Below are 22,765 nucleotides of genomic sequence, written 5' to 3' on the forward strand. Positions count from 1 at the left end.
TTATGGATTCATGGAAGAACTTTTTTAAGACCCACTTTGATGAAAATCATGTTCTTGGTGATTTTAACAAGTTCTTGCAGTATTTTTCTCATGATAGTGGACATATATAAATAAAAAAATTGCTTAAAATAGAATTTCTGAGTGTTTCTTTATTTCCATTCTGATGCAGCCACTTGTAGACAAATAGATTCACGTCCGTCTTTGTTTTCCTCGTCTGAGACATCTGGCTCAAAACTGTACGGCTGGTTAGCTCTGACATCGCTCACCATTCTTTTTGCACCACAAATGTTAGCTTGGGGCTGTGGGGGGCTGTAAGCTAGTATGGCAAATTTTTAATTACCTGGTTCAGGTGTGTCCAGCCAATTAGAACATACCAGAGCAGGGGATGCTGGAAAACATGCAGGCCTGGAGTTGCCCATCCCTGGTCATAGTCCTAAAAAACAACACACAGCCGCCACTGTAATCTTCCAATCAGGTCAACCCCTGATTGGAAGATTACAGGTTTGATTCCCGCCCTTGTGTCGAAGTGTCCTTGGGCAAGACACTGAACCCCACCTTGCCTCCGGCGGAAGGTTGGCACCTATGTTCGGCAGCGAAGCCGCCTCCAGTGTGTGAATGTGTGTGTGACTGTAAAGCGCTTTGAGCCTTCAAGGAAGCTAGAAAAGCGCTATATAAGTATCTGCCGTTTACCATTTAAAAAAAAAATCATAGTTAAAAGGGCACTGGGAAAATGTTTAAACAACTCAAAGATGATCTGAGTGGGTCTTTAAAATGTAAAATATTAAAGTCCATTTAAGATCCAATTTAAAAACCAGACCGGGACCCCAAATAACTGAGGAGGACCTGGCTACAGACAGGATGTCTGGCCCCCAGACATCATCAGCCGGGAGCAGAAATTCTCCAAGATTTCAGATATACAGCACCTTTCATTCAAACTATTTGATGCGGATAAACGATTTAGTGTGCAAAATGAGTGTAAAATAGGGGCAAAAACTGCTTTATTCTTTTCAAATATGATATTTGCAAAGGTGCTCAGATTTGAATAACTCTTAACCTGTTTACACCGTAAATTTTTAACCCTTAACATGATCAATCAGCGTATTCTGTCATGGAGAAAAGCGGCTTGGCGCTGGTATGCAACACTCTATCTTAGTAATGTGTTGCATATCGGGGAAAAGCCGCTTTTCTCTGTGAATCATCTGATTCACGTTGATTGCGTAAGCAGTTACGATATGTCAAAGGGCATAATAGGTTTTGACAGAGACCTCTGTTGTGTTAAAGGTTTAAAGCTTAAAACAAAACAAAAACATAAGTGTAAGGGTCACCAGTGCAATCAATCGACCAATCAATCGAATCATGGGGGGGGGGCATGAACTTCCGGTTCTGGACCTCTAATCCCAGCTAATGATGTCCGGGCGCCATGTTCTTGTCTGCAGCCAGGTTCTCTTGAAATAAATGACATTTTGGACGATAACAATGTCCATCCAAATAACATTGTCTCACTCTGAAAAAGGGTATTATTTCTGTGTTTTACTTATAAAAAAACTCAAAAAGCCAAAAACAACAGTCAGTTTTTTACTGTCAGCCAAATTGGGACTGAAACTCTGATCTGAAGGATTCAACATGAACAAAATGAGCTAATTTATTTTTATACAAAAAGAAAATGGCTACAAAACATCTGCAGATTAAAAAAATGATTTCATTAGTATGACAATGGATGTGCTGCATATTCTCAGCATTACCCGCTCTGCAGAAGAAATAAAGGCTGCAAACCCGTTCATGTTGACAAAGGGGCTGCAATTATCATAACATGCAGCCACATTTCAGCAAATGCAGAAACAACAAAAAGAGTACTGTAAGTGATTTGAGTTTCAGGGGGACCATATATAATGATGCACTATGCAAGTGGACTCACTTTTTTATCATGTGACTTCCTTTTATTTTATTAAAGCCCCACTCCGATTATCTTTTGATATTTTATCAAAGCATTCCCATTCTTTTAACCCTTGTGCTATCTTAGATGACCCCACCCTTACATTGACGTGTTCTCCCTACCATGATAAAGGTGGACAGATTTAATGTAATCCATGGACACCAGTGAAGATCACATATCATTGAAGAAAAAAGGTTGAGCGCACTGTCTAGTGGGTCTAGATGACCCAACTCGCAGCGTTAAAGTGCCTAGGATAGCACAAGGGTTACTTAGTATTATGCAATTTATAGTCAAAATCAAAAAGCCTGTCTTGTTTTCTAGAACACAGTTTCTGCAAAGCAGCAGTAGTTCATTAGAAACTCATCTCTGAGTTGTGGGCGGGACTATTGGTGCAGAGCAAGCCCACCCCACTTCCCATCACCCATAGTCTCCTGCTAGCTTATAGCCGCTCACACCCCAACCTAACGTTTGATTCCATTGCATTTTTTTTGTATTCCCCTAATTCAAAATGACTTGGACAAAGAAAAACTCAGAAATCCCATTTTGAGCTGAATTTACTTTATATATGTATGCCATCATCAGAAAAATACCACAAGAACATGTTAAAAACACAAAAAAATGTGTCTTTAAGTCTAATTAAAGTCTAAAAGTTCAGTCTAATTATTTGCAGATGTGTTGTCCATTTGCTGTAATAATTCACATTATTGTGAGCTCCCTTGTCCATCATAAATTTCCCATTTTACAGCATACCCTTGTATTATGTTCCCCATTATGAACCAAAAACGTCCTGCTGAAGTTAGCAGAATGGATTTCTCACTTGTCTTTGTTCTCTTTCCTGCCAACACTGAAGCACACACACAACATTTAGTTCCCCTCTATTGTATTTCAATGGAAACAGAAATCTTACAGCCTCAAAAGATGGCACCAGATCTATCTATGGCTATTCAAGACTTATATACTTCCTACGATCTGGAAAAGCTGCGCTGTAAACATTTACTCAGGAGAATCCAAGACACATCTTTGAAACGTGAAAAGAAAAGTCTCGGATTCGCTCAGAAAAAAAAGCGTTTTCTCCAGGAATGGAGACATTGTAAGGAAGGCTGTTTTTTTTTATTGTGCTCATTTCAATTTTCAACAAGAAAATAAAGAAAGCCTTTGAGGGATGCTATGGCGGAGCATTCACTCGCAAGCCCCCTTTGCTTTCTCTCTCCTGAGTCATTCACTAGAAGAATGCAGCACAGTCTTCCTTTGAGTTGGCGTACTCCATTGTCACCTCTGCCTTGTGTCAGTAGGACCTCCGTTTTATTCCACTTGTTAGGCATTGTGGTTTCAAAAACTCCGTTTTGCTGAATCCGTGTTTAAAGAGCGGCAACGAAGACTGTGGTCAGAGTCGGCTCGTCCTCTCCACCAGCTTCCAGATGTGCTCTGCTTCTCTCTGACACAAGAAAACCTCAATATAGTACTTCTCATGAACAGAAAGGAAAAAAGCAAAACAGTAGGTTAATACATCGCTACATTAATATGATTTAAAATATGCTCAAGTGAGGCATTGAAATCAAGCAGGTTATAAAAATGCAGTTGTTAAAATGTGAACTCAGAATTGTTACTCTTTTGAACTTTTAAATCAATTTCAAAGTTAGAAACATCTAAGAAAAGAGAAGGTGTTAAGGCTGTTGTAAAGTTAAAGCCACAATCTGGAGCATATATCACCACAGTTTTTCATTTTTTTTACTCTTTTTTGATTTGATCTGGGTTGTTTGCTGCCACAACAGACGTGAAAAAAAGCAAACCATCTAAAATAATATTTTTAATACCACAAAAAAATGTATTACCAACCCACGATTGTGACTTTAGGCAGAATAATGACTAGAACTTTATAGATTAGTTTATAGCAAAAAAAAGAAAAAGAACAATAAAATAAAAATGAATCATAAGCCAGAAAAATTTTTTTTTTTACAGTTTCCATTCACCCTTTTTTTTTTACCTCTATTTCAAATCACAAAGCAAAGTAGACATGATCAGCATCTGTCTTTGTTTAAGTATTGTACAGTCACTTTCAATAGTAGTCCTGTTAAACACAAAACCAGCTAAAATTCTGTTTCCACCCCTGGTTTGCTAAAGTTCTCACCAAACTTGTTGCACAGTTCTGTGGAGAATATTCTTCTCTACATGAGCAGATGATCTGATCTTTACACCTCCAGTATTTAAATCCTACATACATTTAAGATATCGTACACATAGTAGTTTTTCACCTCAAAAGTGAAACTAATCACATTTTTATCATTGCACTTCTTCTCTAAAATCCCCAGGGCATTCCTCCGACAGATGGTTGGGGGACAGTTTTGGTCTTCCTGACAAGCAAACATCACTCTGCTCATAAATCATCTTCTAGAGAGCCAGTAGTCCTTTTACTCATCTGTGGGTTTGAATCACAAGTGGCCATCTGCTGGGTGTCAAAAGACAAAAAAAAAATTAAATAAACCACAGCTGCAAAGCGGAGCTAACTTATCAAAGAATACATTCATCTGTTTGTGGCTCCGTGAGTGTCTGCACACACACTCGTGCCGCTGTGGACACTTTGATGGGTTCTGGTGGGTCTACACTTGGGTCCTGTTTGGAGGCTGGAAGTGTCAATTTAAATATCCACAGTATTTTGGTCTTAGATATGATTGGACAGCCTGTGATGGTGGATCACGTTGTGCAAATCGCTGTTTGGCAAAATGGTGTGAACGGATGCAAACAAGTGGCGGTCTGCCTGCAGTGAGAGTTTAAATCAATTCAAATGTGATTTCAGGCTGGCAGGGTGGAACTAGAGGAGTCCAAAAAGAAAAAAGAGGACAACAAAAAAATACTACAGAGCTACATGTGTTAGATAAGAAGCCAAAAAAAAAAGTTCACTTTTTTCCCAAAAGTTGCTTTTTTGATTTCAAACAGTGCAGTTATGCTTTCCCTGTGGGAATTGAAGACATTCAGTAGAAGTTCAGAAGTGTCATTTTCCAAAAAATAAAATAAAAGAATGATGTCAGTGTGTAACTCTTTTGAGAAGTCAGGTTTCAAATGGTTGTACAAAGAAAACAGTCGCCTCTGTTGCAAATATAGAACTTCTCTCCCATCTGTACAGAGTGGATCAGAATGAGGAGAAGGGCCGGCTGGTTTTGGCTCAACGGAGGAGCGCTCTCCTCCTAGTGAAGCAAGAGGAACCCAAAGTCACTTTAAATGTTACAATTTTTCTCCGTTCATCGAAACGGTCAAAAAAATTACACAACAGAGCCATGCCGCATCGAAACAACAAAATATTAATGAGGAGGAATAATAAGAAGAAGACCAGTAATGAGAATAATGAATATAAATAACAATATATTATCGTTGTTTGTTCTTTTTTTCTTTTCGAAATTGGTTTATAAAAACAATGGTGAGGAAAAGTTGGTACACAGTAGGGCTCTACTATCCCCTTGGTTGATTTGGCACATAATACTCACTCTCTGGTGAGAACTACCTACTCTTCTCAGCACAGTTAAATAATGCTGTTGTCTGGGGAGCCATCCGAAATCTGTCCTCCTGATGGTTTCTATCTCCCAATTCACATTAGGTTCTTCAAAATCTGCTGCTCAGCTGAATCGCAGGACGCGATCCAACCAGAACCTGACCCTCTTCCTCTTTGTCTTCCTCGCTGGCCCCACCTCATGACCCACGTTTGAAGAGCTCAGGGTAGATAGAAAACATCACCGAGCTTCAGGACGAGTTTCCCTGACAACGTTTACAGTTTTCTCCTAAATTTGTCTGGTTTTCGTTTAAAACTTAGTACAAATAGCTACATAGGTCTGAGCTATATTTCATATTATATTACAAAAAGGAACTATAAGTGTTGTTCAAGATAATCTAAGTTTGGTCCTCATCCACATTCTGGGAGGAAAAGGCTTTCTGTAAAGTGTGTTTGTGTGTCAGTATTTACATGTCTTTGCGGCAAAAAGGTCCGTGTGTGTGAGGATTGATCAGTGTGGTGTGATTGTGTGTTTCCTTCCGTGTTGTTTGTCTTCTCCCTGTGTGGCATCAGGCCTTCTGCTGGGCAGACACGCCCTTCCAGTAGTCCAGTATGTCATGAAGGTCTTCATCCTTGGCAAACTGAACCTTTCGCCTCAGCGCGTGTCCGGCTGCCACATATCCTTCGTCCTCCATGGAGGATTGTCGGTGCCTCTTCCGGTGAGATTTGAACCTCTCCCAGAGTCCCAGGGTCGGGGTACAGAGGAGCCCTTCCTCCTCCTCGTCTTCCTCAGTGCTGGAGCAGTAGCTGAGGTTGTGGTACTCGGGAGAGAGTGGGTAATGTGGTGAGAGCTGGGAGTAGGCCAACTCACGCTGCTTAGCCTGCCTGCTGAGGGTGAGGGGGTCCAGCATGGACGGCTTGCGGGCTCCTGACTGGTGGTGGAGTTCCTGCAGGATCTGGGGGTGATGCTGGAGCTCCTGGAAGTGCTGCTGGGAGCCGGGATAGGAGTGCCGGTGCTCGTTATACTGGCGGATTCTCTGTGCTTCAGCTCTCAGGATAACCGCGGCCGGGGTAATTGTACGGATGCAGTCTCCACCTCCTCTTTCCCCTCTTTCTCCTCTTTCTCCAGGTGAGGCTCTCTCAATATACCGGGACTCTGACGAGTGGTAACCCCCCTCTGAGCGGAAGGAGCGAGGGCTCCTTGCAGAGCCCGGAGAAGAGGAGGTGCTTGGTCTCTTAGACGTTGGCGGAGCTTCTATGCTGTGGTGCCTCTGCAGTGAGTGATGGTAACTCCTCCCCCTCTCATCTTTCCCGCCTCTTCCTCCCTTATACACAGGGGAGAGGAACTCCCCACCACGTTCTCCCCTTTCTCCTTGCTCGGACAGAAGCACCAATTGTGGCTCTGCAGTTGAAACGGCACCCCCACCTGAAGAGGAGGGGGATTTGATTCCCTGCTGAAAGGAGGTGGACTCAGACTTCAGAGCATCGATGCAGTTGTTGATGATCTGGTTAACTTTGTCCACTTCTTTAGCGATTGTAGAGATCTCTGCCACTGAGCCCTGGGGGTTCTCCTGGGGGGATATCTCCCTTTCGATGCCTGGGCTTCTGACATCCATGTAGTTCAGCTTAGCAGACTTGTGTCCCGGTGTTTCTTTCACCTCCTGCAGCTTGTAGGGATCTATTTCTGCACCCTGAGGCAGGTAGGGCATTCTGGACATGCTGTCCCCTCCAGCAAGGTTCTGGGAAACGCATTCTCCGCTCCCCCCCTCTATATCCCCTTCTCCACCATACTTGAGCTCTTTCAGAGTCCGCTGGATCCTGCTCATTTTCTTCTCTTTCTCCTCCATCTTCTTCCTCTTTCTCAGGCCATGGACAATAAGGCCGAGGAAGAGCAGCATGCCAAACAGACAGCCTACAATGGTCATGATGTAGTGGGTGGCCGAAAACTGGTTGGGAAGGTGCTCAGCTCCCTCTCTGCGTCCAGTTGAGACGATCAAACAAGTGTGGTTGAACCGTAGAGAGTTTCTTATAGAAGCCACACAGTATGTGTAGTTGGTGTTGGGTTTCAAATCTTTCAGCTCTACGTCTTCTATTTGTTTTTTCAGATTCTGGATGTCCGTGAAGAAGCTGTTGTTATAAAGCATCAGGATGTACATTTTCTTGTAAGGATGAGGAATCTCAACGGTAATCACGGCACTCGAGTGCTGCACATATTTAACCCTCATTCTCAGCTTGGGGTCAGAGGAGGTGGGGCTCGGGTTTGTCACATCTTCAGGAGGAATCCCAGAGGCACAGTCGTCCAATCCGCAGTCAGGTGACATGGTCGTGGAGTCAAGGATGTAGAAGGGTGTCACGCTGCTGCCATCATCCGTGCACACCAGACTGAGCACGTGCAGAGCGTTCCGCTGAGTAGGCATGCGAGGATTTTGGCTCAGCAGGTTGTAGCCAGAGAATCCAGGAGGGGAGTCGCACACCATCCTCTCAGTGGTCCTGTTGGGGAAGGCTGCGAGCCAGCGCAGGAACGCCAGCAGCTCACAGGAGCAGTTGAAAGGGTTTGTGTAAAGTTCACAGGTGGTCAGCTTAGAGAGTCCAGAGAACAAGCTTCCATCCAACATCTGGATCCTAAGGGAGGAACAGGAGAAACGTGATTATTCCAACTGAAGTTCCCCTTTCAGACATTTTGACAGCTGAACAGATTGAATTTAACAGAATTTGCTCTTTTTTAATACTTGATTCACTCAGAATCCTGACATTTATCACTTTTACTTTCAAAAAGCCTCAAAGCGCAACAACCAACGCTGGTTTCATTTCAATAAAAGGTTTCCTCCAACAATGACAGACAGTTATTTGCACAGATAAAAACCCGAGAAGGAGATTTATGTGCGCTACAGTCATTGAAAGATTGAGTGTCTCACTGAAAAAGCTTTTCAAAGGTGTAGCAGGTTCTCCAAAACCAGGTTGTTAAAAATCACATTAACCCTAACATGGACCTACATTGATGCTGGGTATGAAATTTGACTTGATCTTTCTTTTTGTGAACAAGAACTGTCCAACAACAATAGATTACACAAATTAGACTCCACATATCAGCTTTACAGGAGGCTCTTTCTAGTTTTAGTGTAACAGGAAGTGATCTGTTCATTTTAATTATACAAAATATTGGCTGTCCCTAAGTTTCTTTCCCCCCTGTATTCTGTGTTGTGTTTTGCAGCCCCTCCTTAACGTGTTCTTCTTCGCTTGTTTTCTCCTTATAAGGTTGGGGCTTGCTTCCCCTCTCTCCTTTTTGTTTTAGTGTCCAGCGGGAGAGGAGCTAATACAGGATGCTAACACCGTGATTTCTATTTTCTTTTTGGAAAATTGTCAGATTTGCAATAAACGGAGGTGGTCTCCAAGGGTGCTGCTCTGTCCCGACATCTTTTGACTTCCTAAAACACAGCGCAGAAGTGATCCGGTTACATTTGCAACTGCAAACTTGTTCTTTCACTCAAATAAACAAACACAATGCCTCATAGAAACTAGACAAGATCATTTCCCATTTTGGAGTCAATAAAGTTGTATTCTATTCTCTTTTGTTCACAAAGTATTCTGTTAACTTGAAAAAAATAAAAAGGGGAGTCTGGGGTTAAAATTTGCAAAAATCTTTTTTTCTCTCATATTTATAAAGTTTTTTATTGTTATCATTATCATTTAGGCCTAGTTGCCGGCTTAAAAACTTCTTCTTGACATTCAATTGATTCAGTAAATCTTTATGTGGCTACCTGGAAGGAAAACAGAAAACCCATCTAAATGCAATTCAACTAACCCCTTTTCTTTTGGCTGATCCCAGTTAGAGGGTTATCATAGTGAAGTCTTTTACATGGTGATTTGGCAGGTTTTACCCAGGATTTTCTTTACTGACTTAACCAGACTGACAGAAGTTTGGCTCAATCCCCCAGAGTGCTGATTAGGAGCCCAGAACAGTCCAACCATCCAGCCATCTATTTCCCATACCTCAGTCCCATCGCAGGAGCCTACTCAGCTACTGTTGGGCAAAAGCGAGGGATGTGAGTGACCTGGACAGCTTGCCAGACTGTTGCAGGACAACACACTGACAGACACACACTCACAATCACAGCTGAGGTACAATTTAGAATCCCAATTATTCTGTTAAACATGTTTTTGGTGCCTGGAGAAAACCCACGCATGCATGAGAGAACATGCAAACTACACACAGAAAGAACCCTGCTAAAGTTTGAAGCAGGCTGTGACACCAGAGTGCTTACCACTTAACCACAGCGCAGCCTGCCCAGTACAATGTTCATTCGATCACATGGTGCACACTCTGGACATCGCGTTGTTGCAACATGAATTTTCCTCTTTAGTGTTTCTTGAAGCTACAAACACATGGTGATCTCTAGACAAGTGGGGAGAGGGCTTCTTTTTTTTCCCACTGTTCACTAGTGCATGGCCGTCACCTACAGTTGGAAGAGGCTTGCTGAGAAATGTCAACACGGTGCAAATCCGGTAAATCTTGCTCCAGGCTTTTTCATTCACAGCTCTATTCCAATATATTTATAAGGCATGGTGTATACAACTGCAGTTATCCCCCAAGATGAATTTTAAAATGGTTGGTACTTCTGTGAATTAAAAGGGACACCCTCCGTATACCACTATCAAATTGGAATCCCTGATTGGTCAAAATTCAATCTAGCTTAAATTCCAATGCGTGTTTAATGGCCACACGTTTTGTACGTAGAGCCAAATATGGTCTTCAAATTGTCTGTAGTAACCCGAGCTTTAAACGTGGAAAACCTTAATATGCATTTATATGTGTGTACATAGACTTTTCATTGGGAGTGGCCACTTGGAAGCACGTTGGTGTGAGGGTGGTGTGAACATAGCTTGGGTTTTACATGCTGATTTTTATGTTGTTGAGCTCATGAAATCAAAACAGAATCATTTTACATAACTCTGTCCCTTTAGAGAACACCTTTGTTTGCTACAATATTTAAAATAAAAAAAACGCTTTTTTTGTGTCTTGAATTTGACCTACTCCAAGTATGAATGTATTTAGTCTGGTTCTGACACAGAAATCATTTTTCAAATCCAATCTGTATAGAAATCTGATTAAAATGATGGCGTGCATGCAAAAGTGGTCAAAGAGCTGAAGATGGAGCAGCCACAAATCCTATCTGAGTCTCTGTTACCCTAAAACCTACTTTTCCCAACCTCGGTCACTGGAAGTTTATGAGGATTGGACATAAAACATACATGGTTGCATTTTCATCTTAATGAATGCAAAGTGACATTTTCTCAGCAGTGGATTTAAAAGCAGCCCTGTGGATAACAGCTGGAGGGGGGACTACTAGCATCTTAAAATCTTGGTTTGGTACGCCACCACTATGCTTGTTGCATTTGGACAAACACACATTAGGACGTTGCTCATATCGTTTTGTGGAAGCACTGAACAGAGTTTATTCCGGTCTAACCAAGGTATGCTACTTTTTGCAACCAAAATTTCATTTAAAATCTATGGAACCTGACGAGTTTCAGAAGTCGCTTTAAAAAACAGGAAATAACATTTTCTGTGTAAATAGGTTAATTCTATTTTCTTTTTCATTTAATGAATTCATCTTTTTTTGGGGTCTACACCGTTGTTTTTTTTCGTTCACCACATCCTTGCACAGCCGCAGCCCAATACCTGTTCATCGAAAGGTCTATGTTCTCTATGTTGGGACATTCCCAGAAGGTGTTGGGTGTAACGGTTTCAATGACGTTGGCTTGCAAGTAGAGATACTGCAGTTTGCCCAGGCCCCGCAGCATCCCCTCTGTCAGGTTCCTCAACTTGTTAAAACCCATCTGGAGAACCTGGGGAGACAGAGACAAGTGGGATTATCCTAATCTCTGAAGGGCTCGTCTGTGCCAAGCATTGCTCACAAACAAGCTGCAGACAAACAGAACAAACAGATGACGGTTCAGTACAGCTAGTGTTTCACATGCTGATCTAAGCCTTTGTGCTGCATTGAATTTACTCAAATCTTACTTGTTCACATTTTTCCTTACTGGCACATCTCCATTGGGTGTATGTTTCGATGTGGGGTGGAAGTGCAAGCATGACAGCTCATTATGGTTAATTTTGGAACAATGCATAAATATTTCTGGAAGCCAAACCAGGGTTCTTTGTTTCTCTGTGTAAGTAGCTGTTTGAGGCTTTATTCAGAATTGGACTACACACACACACACCTACACACGCACACACACATACACACCAGTGCAATCCTTTGTTTATTACTCTAAAGTCTAGATACATGGTTTAGATTCTATAGCCACATTAAGGGACATCATGAGAATGGATCATACCATTGTTGTGTGTGTGGTAAGTGTATCGTGAAGTATTTGTAAGGAAAATATAAGTAACAAACACTTCTGACGTATGGGTGATGCTGTTGTACGGTGCCACTAAGCCAGGGATGACCACGTGCAAATGCTGCACACACAAGGTGCACAGGTGATACGTGAGTGTCCGTTGGATGCTCACACAAACTGTACTCTGTCTAATTTCATCATTCTAACAGCCAGGCTGTGCGCAAGGCACGCCCACTTATAACTTCTACAGCTCTTTTGGGCTCCATGCGCAGTCTGCAATGTTTGGAGGTGGGTGGAGAAAATTAAAAAATCCATACAATGTTCCTGTGTCTCACCAACTTCACCCTTACTTACCCCTTGCGTGTTGTATAAGTGTTCACTACGACCTGTCAGTCAAAGCGTGCCCGTTGAAAAAAATGTAGCACAAACATTTTCACTCTATGGGTTCACTGAGTGGTCTACAACCTCAATAATGCCTGTGTGCCCCTTACAGATTTGCCCACAGACAGCCCATTTCCACCCATAATGGTCATGTCAGGCAGTTATTGGTGTTTATAATGATAGGTTGCTGTTTGTAGCTGCTCACCTGGAGGTTGAACAGTGCTGAGAAGGCTCCATCTTCCACATAACTGATATCATTCTTGGTCAGGTTCAGATATGTAAGATTACCAAAGCGACTGAGTGAGGAATAATGGATTGACCGTATCTTGTTCTCATTTAGCCTCAAGTCTACAATGGTGCTGTAGAAAAAAGTAAAAAGGTTTTAGATGAAAGGAACTGAACACTTCACAGGTAAAGTTTTGTACGACGGGCTTTCTTACCTGTTGATGTGGGAAGGTATGGCTTCATAAGGAGGCTGGTTCATACTGCAAATAGCCAGCCACACAAAGCCTTTCTCCCCTTCGATAAGCCAGCACTCAGCTGTTGCTACTGGCAACCGAAACACTGACAGCAGGGCAAGCCAACAGAGAAAGGGGCAGGCTGTGGATAAGATCCCTGATGAAGAACCTCCAGCCGTGCAGTGTCTTTGCCTTCCCGTACTCTGGGCCATTTGGGATGTCATTGCTGTTGCCATTAGAGAATGCCGAGCGGAAACGCTTGCCATCTAACATTTATTCATACTGGCTTTAGCCATCAAAAATGTCCTTAGGGCTTGCGTATATATAGCAATACTTTAGGATATGACAACTTTTATTTTTCCGGCTTCTCTTGTTGTAACTGTTTTGGACAACGCATTGCCAACATCATTGCTCCCTCTGTGCTTTGTAACACGTTGAAGTGAAATTTAGAGTGTTACTGAGATGCGTCACTTCATTGGCAGTTTGTGCTTTGGTTGAATCATGTTAGTAATCTGATTAAGAAGTTTAATTTCTTTCTGTAGGTCTAAACAGTCAAGGCGAAGCTGTCCCGGTTTGTCTGGCATCCGTGTCCTCTGGGGCCGTCCACATCTCGCTTTTGATGTGTTTGTGATACAGACAGGGATTCCTCTTCACTGCTTCACTCAGCCCTGGTGGGAAAAGACAGCAGAGATGGGAAGAAGGTGTTAGACCGGGATGGCTAATGACTCACAATTGTTTATTTGTGAGATGCAACAAACCTAACCCTGTTAACAGTGTGATGAGTTGGAGGAAGCTGTTCCCGGTTGTGTAACCGTCTTACAAGGCACACACACACACACACACACACACATATTTTCTCTTTATGGAAAAGACATTACTTGACAAGTTCAATTAGAGCACACACTGGTGCAGATATACAACAAGCATTTGCAGATCCTAAAGAGCTTGTTCTTGTTGTAATTTCACACATGCATATTCTGCTGCTCCATTAACTTTGATAGCGGCCATAGCTCTGGTGCTGTGTCTGGTGGTGTTTTTTCTGGGAAATAAATGTCCAGTGAATAAAAAGAAAACTCCTTAAAGGAATAACTGCTGGGGAACAGAGAAAGATAGACTTTGGGGAATTAAGGCAGGAGCAAGCCAGTGACATTTATAGATGGAAAGTGGGTGTTGGCTTGCATTGAGCTAATTTGAAGCCAATTTTTCAGTTTTAATGTAGTCACCATTTTGAACAGATGATATGTTGCTAAACTCTAGGATTCCTAAAACCAGGCAAACAGGAAGGACGAACCAGCATGACGGCGATGATTGTTTGCAAGCTGCCAATCAATGGTTGAACGTAAATAGAAAAAAAATTGAAATAAATTGGAGAGCAATATATAGATGAAAAGGAAAGGCAATAGTAGTGTGAGAAAATAAAGATTATGAAAGGAAAAAGTAATGTAATTGGTTCTTAACTGTTAGCAAAACATAAACATAGAGTGATAACTCTCTTGTCGACAACTGTCTGTCTCAGCTGTGAGCATAACAAACAGGAAGTGACATCACTGATTTGAAGGAGCTGCTTTAGAGGAAAGGTCCAGCATCTTTTGGCAGCAGTTCTCGTCTTATTGATTGCACATGAATAGCGAGGCAGAGAGGTGCTGATGTGCCAGCACGGATCTGAGATGGAGGACAAATGAGATCAATACTTTAGAGAACAGCACAAAGTTCTGCTGGATTTTCCTCTTCCTCACAGAAAGCTGACGTCCCCTGACCTGTGTATCTGCGCTCACACCATCAATGGAGTTTTCAATTATCAGTGCCCCTAAAGAAATGCAATCCTTTCAGTTACTAACCATCCACAGCCTCCTTCACAGCAAACACTTGAGCAGACCTCTATGCAACAGTAAATCGATGCCAGGGCGGCCATGAAGGTGGTGAAGCACGGATTCAAGGTCAGTGTCAAAGATGGGCCTGAGTTAGACCTGTTCCTCTGTGGAATTAAACTTAAATGCCCTCATATGTTGTGTTGTCTGTTGTAAGGAAAAAGCTTTCATGTTGACCGGATGACAAGGAATCTTATTTGTGACAAAGTCACAAAGTCAAAAATTATTCAGAGTATAAATAAACTGTCTGCTGTGCTTTGAGTTTCACTATTTCAGTAATTAAATAACAAAAACTCAGAAGAAATTCATTAAAACTGAATTTGCTTAGAAGTGTTCTTTGATTAACAATCAAATCTCTAGTTCACTGTGTACCAGAGAAATACTATTCTATTATTTAAAATAAATTCGATTTCTGCAATTTTTATTATAAGGCCAAATTAGCTTTGTATTTTCTAGCAGTAAAAGTGGTTACAGAACTGTAAGTTGATGAGCAATATAGATGCAAAAAATACATATAGATGCATAAAATACATATAGATGCATAAAATCTCGTAATTTTTTTTCTTTCCTTTTTTGGTGGCCCTAATACTCCGTCGTACAATTTAGACACTGACAAAAGCCTAATTGATTTATTTTTACTTTATTGCAGATCTTATTGATTTATTTTTACTTTATTGCAGATCTTATTTTTCCATGGCTTTTATTTCACTTTTTGCCACTTTTGTTAAGTTTATTTGATTTGGATAGCTAAATGAAAACATTTCAATGTTTTTAAATGTTTTTTTTTTCACATGTTATATGCAGAAATAGTATGGATGAAATTATTTAATTTTCCCACAATTTTGTTCAAACCTCGATTTTTGAGTCATGGTTCAGTTTTGGTTTCATATAGGATTTGTGTATTCCAAAACAACAATAAACAAAAATTTCAGAAAAATCATTTTTTAAATGTGCTAATAAGAGAATAACAATGGTGAAAAACCTTTTAGTTGGGTTATACTAAGCCTTGTGTAATGTAATGAAACAAAAATAATAAATCTTTTATAAATTTAGCATGACACATGTCTGACACTTTCAACGTAAACACATTGGTGTGCAGTCGGGATGCCATGATCCACTTTCCAACAATTCGGTTCAATGGTGTTTACATGCTGTTGGGTTTTAATGGAGAATTGTGCCAACCCTAATAAATAGTACAAATCCGTCCGTCCATCCATCCATCCATCCATCCATCCATCCATCCATCCATCCATCCATCCATCCATCCATCCATCCATCCATCCATCCATCCATCCATCCATCCATCCATCCATCCATCCATCCATCCATCATCTGAACCAGCTACATTTGGGCGAAGGCAGGGTACTCCCTGAATGGGTTGCCAGGCTGTTGCAGGGTGTATACATTTCTACAATTCTACTCTACATGTTTTGTCCACGCTGAAAGTTAAATTCTATTGTTGACAGGTTTTTTACAGCTGTTGGTGTGTTAGTAGATTTAATGGTCAACTCCACTCTAATCTGGGTGAAAAGGCTTTTACTTTCTGTTACAGTGCTTGTAACAATATAGACTTAGCTTTACCTTAAAGAGAAAAATCAATAAATGCCATTGAAAAAAGTTTGGGTATTCAATGTGTACTGTATGACAAATCTGTGTTTTAGAGACCAGCTCTCTGCATAAACCTCACAAGGGGAAACAGACATTTGTATTTACAGTAATGTCTAGAAACGAAAAGGCTTTCCCACCCCAGTCAGCACAATCTATAATTAATGGTGTTACTTCCTTCCACATTGCATCAGACAAGCATCAAGCTGAGCCACCAGACAAAGTGCAGGAGCTGTAGTCAGTGGCACACACTCACTCCGTCACAGGAAACACTGTTTGCCGACTAAAATCCAGGCTCTGGGAAGCAAACCATTCAACCAGGATGTGAGGTGAGTATGCAATGCTGGTCACAGACACAGCATGAATGAAGTGTCTTGATACAGCTCCCTATTGAAGCGAACAGCAGCTGAAGGGCCACAAGCAGAAGTGAAGGTGAGCTGAAAACTACACCCACAATTTACAACTATCGTTTTTCTTGTAAGTAGTTAACATAACACATGTTAAAGGGACTGTTCAAAAGCTGCTGCTCTTTTTCTTTTCTCCCATTTTGCATCATTCATCACCTTGTGGAAAATTCCAGCACTCAGCATCATCACTGCCTTGCTGTCTTGTCATGTTACCCTCAAACATTTATATGGTACAAACTGTCTTATGGGGGAAGACTTAAGGTGACTCCATGCTTGCTTTACACTTGCTTTACTGAAGGAGTGATTGATGCCATGGCAGCATTATTTTACATTATATTGTGCGGAAGGTCCACAAAAGGTGACTTAAAAACCAAGAGAGCATTAGAATTAAGAACAGGAACTGGTGACCACACTTTGACACACAGAACCAGCAGTGAATAGCAATTTTCAGACTTTTCCATGGAATTACTATTTTGTTTTAAAGTATTGCCTAGACATGCTTGAAAGTAAGGCCTTCTGCCCCGACAAACAAGCAAAAAACAACTTGGAGGATGTAGAAGGTCTATGGAAAAATCAATGACTACCATCTGTGAGGCAGGAGCTCAAACAATAAGTTTGCTCAATGAAGTAATCCTGAACAAACACATAAAAGTAGTTCTAGAGCAATAGCACTTATATCACTTTATTTATTTCAATCCAAAACCTTTTTGCATTATCAGAGTATTCATTTTTTAATAGAAACAAATCCTTCAGCAACCCGCTGGGAGTTCTGGATAAAAGGTTTACAAAGCACATCAAACACCTTTAAAACCTAGAGTACGGTGAAAACAACTGTAACCCGGTTTTCTATTCATAGTATTGCTGAGTCATTGAGTTGAACTACATTTTATGTTGCAGATCTACTAATGCAAGTAAAGAACCCAAAAATGTAAGGGAACCAGACATCAGTATGGTAGGGATGTAACGATTAATCGATGAACCCATTTTTAGTCCTGTTAATTTTTATTCAAGTTGTTAATCAAATCGACCTAAACCATCATGAAATAATTTCAAAATCAAATAAATCTTTTAAATTGATCCTGAAAAATACCACAATGTTCCGTTTGTATTATTTTGATGTGGTGAAACAACAGAACTGAACTTTATGAAATCAAAATGCAAATGGATTTTCCATTGATTCTTGTTTACTTGCTTGTTTGTACAGGTTGGTCAGTGAATCCGATGGTTCAAAATGAACAATACACACTATGTATTGTGGATCGTCAACCCCAAATGATGATCGAATCGTTGTTAAAATGAATCATTACACCCCTGGTATCAGAAAATAGGAAATTTAGGAAACGAATGCATAACCAGTACTAAGCCAGAAATTGGCAAAAAGAAAAAAAAATATCAAGGACTCTAAACACAATGATCGAAGCCTCAGGGTGTTCGACTTGAGTGGCTGATTCTGAAACCAGAACAAATGGAGTTAAGGGAAATGAAAGCTACAAAGGGGAATCATGTTCTTCCTCCAACATATATTAGCATTTGAAATGATGCTGTTGTGACACACATTCTTTGTTTATCCAGTGTTGTTTTCAGCACTGTAATAAGGCAGCTACAATTACACACCTAACGGCCACCTAAGCAGTGAAAAACAAACGGTCAAGCAAAACATTCTGTGATCCATTGCCAGAAAGCCATTACCAAATGCATTTTTCATTTGCTCTTCTCTTTCAGAGTGCCGGCAGTTTCCGGTTTGAAATGAGTCGCTCTCCCAGGTCAAGGGGTTAAGGAGTCTGTACGTTCTGTGCATCAGCCAGTGAAGATTAGAGCATGAAATTGAGTGACAGATCAGGGCAGAAAGTACAGTAAAGTGGACCTTGTACCTTCCCGTAGGTGGTGAACAAAATGCAGCAGCAGAATCTTCAAGATTTCAAGCTGCCGTCTGATTCTTTTTAAACCTTGGCGTGGTCATCAATGTAGACGACAATAGTCAATGAGGTGGAGATAAGACGTCATTACAACAGCTTTGATTGGACAATGAACGATGCTGAAATGTCTCCAGACAGCGACCGTCCATATCTAGCGCCAATGGTAGCCCGGGGTATATAAAAAGCGGGCCATTTTGCACCACTGGATATCTGCAACCCACATTTAGAGCACACATTATTATTTTGTCAATTTACAAATTTACAAATTTTTAGATATGTATCCCAAGAAACCTAGCAAGAGCAAAGCTCCATTGCCCAAAAAAAGGAAGGTCCAAGCGGTACAACCACAACAGGAGTCTTCATAGGATGAAGAGCATCAATGCAGCATCAATGCAGTTGCCCCATTTATTTGCAGGACCCATGGTGGGCGGGATCACCAGATTGGCGGCTGATCATCATTGGGCCCCCGCCCATGTCACCAGCCCTTGTTGAGTGCCTGCGCTGTATGTTTCTCAACAACTGGACGGTGGCAGTGGGATGGCAGCACAGGGGCAGGGGGGTGGCTGGGGGGTGGCCAATTGTCAAACGATTTGGGGAAACTTGGAGACCCTCCCATCAGTCAATTGTCACGCTGCTGCCTTCCTGCCACCCAGCTGTTACTGGACTGCAACAGCATGACCTGCAATGCACCCGGCGTGTAAAAATGTGACTGCCTACTCGCAATTACAAATTGGCCACCTGCCGAATTTGCTGAAGAACTTGCATTTAGGTCACCACACGTTTCATTTGGTGATATGTGATTATAGTCTTAGCAGAATGACTGTGGATCACCCTTATGGGAACTTATTCTGGAGAAACTCAAAGTAAAACTACTTTTCCTTATGGAGAGGGGCCAGTAGAGATGGTTTGGACATCTGGCTGAAATGTCAGTTACCGCTTCCTGGTAGGGAGTTACCGAAATACGTTTATTTGGTAGACTAGAGAAGCTGAAAGAGGTGGAACTGTGCTTTTCAGCCTTTCAGAAGACCCTCATTTATTCCTACAAAAATGATTAAGTAACTAATTAGCATATTCACTAAATGTAAAAAGAAATTTCCTGGTAAAAATAGTGTATATAAAATGAAAAATTTAATCTAAATGTAATTAAGGTTTTTTAAAAACTTATCAAAGATATTTTGCTGGATGGTGTCTAAAAGTGAACCAGTGAAGAAGTTTTTCGATAGATGTTTTACCCAACAGGCATGGATTAAAAACAACAAAAAAAGATTAATTCAATCACTGCAGAGGGCCCCATGCTATTGTTCCCCTAGGGCTCCCAAACTGCTAAATCCACTATAGCTCCAAACATTTAGATCCTCTTTACTTAAACCTGAGATCACGAAGAAAACACAACCGAGATAGTTAAACTCAAGACAACATCCAAACAGTGTAACACAGTCACATACAAATGTGACCACACGTAAACATTAAAAATTTTGCAACACTTTTTGCATCTTCATTTTCTAGCATGTAACTCTGCTGTAGATTTATCATGTGTTTAACTTACTCTGTTTTTATTTTTAAGTATTAAGGTAATGTAAAGGTGTCTAAAACTACACAAGTCATAGCTTGTAAGTTTGTGTTTAGCTGGAGCCAAACACAGACATGTCCTTTCATCCACGGTTGACTGTTTGCTGCCAGCAAACCTTTAGAACATCAAGAAATGTCATGTTGTTCTAGTTTATTTCAGCCTCACTGGAGAGACTTTGATCTAATTGTAGCAGCAGACTATTTGACTTCTTTTGTTTGTTGGTCCTTCTCTGCTTCTCTTCAAGTCTGATTATCAAGAATGGAGCTAAATGTGGATGTGGTTGAGAGCTCGGCAGTCTTTATTTCATCCTTCAACAATAAGAGCAGCTCTGCTCTCCTGGAGGAGTTCAGAGAAATGGTCAGGAAAGTGTAAAAGTACAAGACAAAACACAGAGAAAAATATGTGTAGTTGTCAGAACTCCTGGTTTGTATCCAGGGCGGATGTTGCCAGAAAGGAAGATGCATGTGTTCTGTGCAGCAAATCTGTACAATGCTGTCAGATGATCTTCCTGCAAACGCACTCCGAAACGTGTGAGACAGCATTTGTGGAGGAGCAAGTTCTAAATTGTCTGGAGAATGAAAAAAGGGATATATGTGTGTGTGAGGGTGTTCCAATTTGCTACAGCAGCACCTCACCCCTGAATTTTCAGCCGTCAAATAGATTTGGATCTCGGGCACAGAACTTGGAGGTTATTTTGAGAAGAAATTACAAGTTCTTTCTGACAGTGTTGCTACTAGAATGTTTCCATGCTGACTTGTCAACTTTGTATAAAGTTTTTGGAGGGTATCAACCCTTTACTACCAGAGACACCTCTCTTTGTTTGATTATTAAAGTGTTGGAGTGGAATCAGTTTCCTATTTCACATTTTGTGTGAAGTGCTCTTATTAGTGACATTTTTTCTTAGAAAACTACCAGTATAATTTAGTAACTTGGCTCTATCTTACTCTGATTGACTTGATTTTGATTGTTTTCCCACTGACAACTGCCTTAGCATGGGCATCGTTGCAATGTGATATGAAAATCTCATTATTTCATTTATGTACAGTACAATAAAAAACATACATTTTAAGGCAAGTTAAAGGAACATGTGTTGCACAGTTTGATACATAAGATGAGACACTCATGAACAAGAACAGTTTGGGAAGACATGTAGCTTTTTTACCCAAAGACAAGAGAACTGGGTCTGCTAAGACATCATTTAATGGTAAACTAATAGTAACTAAAAAAAAAAAAAAAAGGTCCCACTATCTGTCACACACCTAGGTGTGCGAAATTTGTTCTCCACATTTGACCCATCCCCTGGGGGAGCGGTGAGCTGCAGACAAAGCTGCACTCAGGAACCATTTGTTGGATTAACCCCCCAATCCACCCCTTAACCCTTGTGCTATCCTTACATTGACGTGTTATCCCTGCCATGACAAAGGTGGATAAAGGTGGAAAGATTTCATGTAATCCATGGACACCAGTGAAGATCACAAATCATTGAAGAAAAAAGTTCAGCGGACTGTCTAGTGGGTCTAGATGACCCAACTCCCAATGTCAAAGTGCCTAGGATAGCACAAGGTTTAAAGAACCAAAGATTTTGTTCTTTTTTTACAGACAGCACAAAGATTTTCTTATTATTTTCCATTGACTGTATATGAGAACGGAAGTGAGTGACTCCTACGCCCTGCCATTCCAAACAGGAAGTACTCGCTGGTTCCAAGAAGCCAAAATCCCATCAACTTCTGTTGAGAAGCAAGCAGTTATTACTCAGTGATTATATTTGTCAGAATAACCATTCTTGCTCCAATACGTTTTATTAACATGTTCCTGCTAATTCTTAATATTTTTCATGACATTTCTTTTTCTGTAATGCAGGTTATTCAAGTCATAAACTTACCAATCAATGCATCAGTAAAAGTATGTGCTTGAATGTTTGAAACATTTAATTGACAGATTCTCACGAGCTTTGAGTGGTAGGGGCGTGGACGTCCAACAAGCCCACCCCTGAATGGAGAGAGTAGTTGCCATAGAAACAGTGACTCAAACAGACTCAGAGTAATCCCTGCTTAATGTCCTTGTCTGGCTCCAGCATGGCGACATCCGGATCACAAAAATATGTCGATTGTATTGACTTCATTTTGTTGGAGCCAGAAGTAAACTGGTTTCTATGGGTGACGTCACATTCACTCAGTCAAGTTTTCATAAACATAAACAAGTGTTATTTTTGTTGTTCTATATTAGGATATATTTTTCAAGCACTTATAGAGCAGATGTGTGGATGTTCTCCATCTTTGTAGGCTCTAAAACCCCTCTGTTTACAACGACTGTTTTCGTGTTTCTAAAGGCTTTAATGGCAAAAGTTCACTTTTCTCCCAGAGTTTGTAGCTAACATTGAGGCGCTGTGACAGACTCCATTAGAGCTGTCATTGGTGTGAACAAGATAGGGGGGTTTTCTTTAGTATTACTCCTTTGTTTGTCCTTCTGCCTGCACTCAAAGTCCAATTAATTTGAAATTTGATCTGGAATCCTTTTTGGCCGTGGTGGTAAGCTCTCCTCTGTCAATTTTTAACAGTGTTAAATATTCATTAAAAAAACAAGATAATTCTATTTGCTTTTTTACTGCACTGCATATTGATTTGTTTCAATCTGACATCTTCATGTCCTGAAGATGTCAGACTGTGGAGTCTGTCAAGAATTCGTCTCTGCTCTGTGTCTAGAGACTTCACATCAAGCCATCGTACTGTCTGTAGTGGGCAGCTCAAATTCACCCTCTAGTGAATTGGCAGTCGGACATGCAAACAGACACATTTCACAAG

The 22,765-nt window shown here is 40.9% G+C and overlaps 1 protein-coding gene across 2 annotated transcripts in view; it reads right to left on the reverse strand.

Moving 5' to 3' along the window:
• Positions 1-2,474: 2,474 nt before the first annotated feature.
• The window catches only part of LOC101154758 (protein ELFN1), a 153,088-nt gene continuing 132,797 nt past the window's right edge, over positions 2,475-22,765 (reverse strand). For both annotated transcript variants that reach the window (XM_004066082.4, XM_011477880.3), the window contains 4 exons: positions 12,581-13,266; positions 12,346-12,499; positions 11,095-11,261; positions 2,475-8,036 (listed from right to left, as the gene is read on the reverse strand). In XM_004066082.4, the coding sequence (XP_004066130.1) occupies positions 5,984-8,036; positions 11,095-11,261; positions 12,346-12,499; positions 12,581-12,864 (2,658 nt within the window). In that variant the 5' untranslated portion in view covers positions 12,865-13,266 and the 3' untranslated portion in view covers positions 2,475-5,983. The remainder of the gene's footprint in view (positions 8,037-11,094; positions 11,262-12,345; positions 12,500-12,580; positions 13,267-22,765) is intronic.

Source organism: Oryzias latipes, chromosome 1, assembly GCF_002234675.1.
Source record: "Oryzias latipes chromosome 1, ASM223467v1".
Taxonomy (NCBI): domain Eukaryota; kingdom Metazoa; phylum Chordata; class Actinopteri; order Beloniformes; family Adrianichthyidae; genus Oryzias; species Oryzias latipes.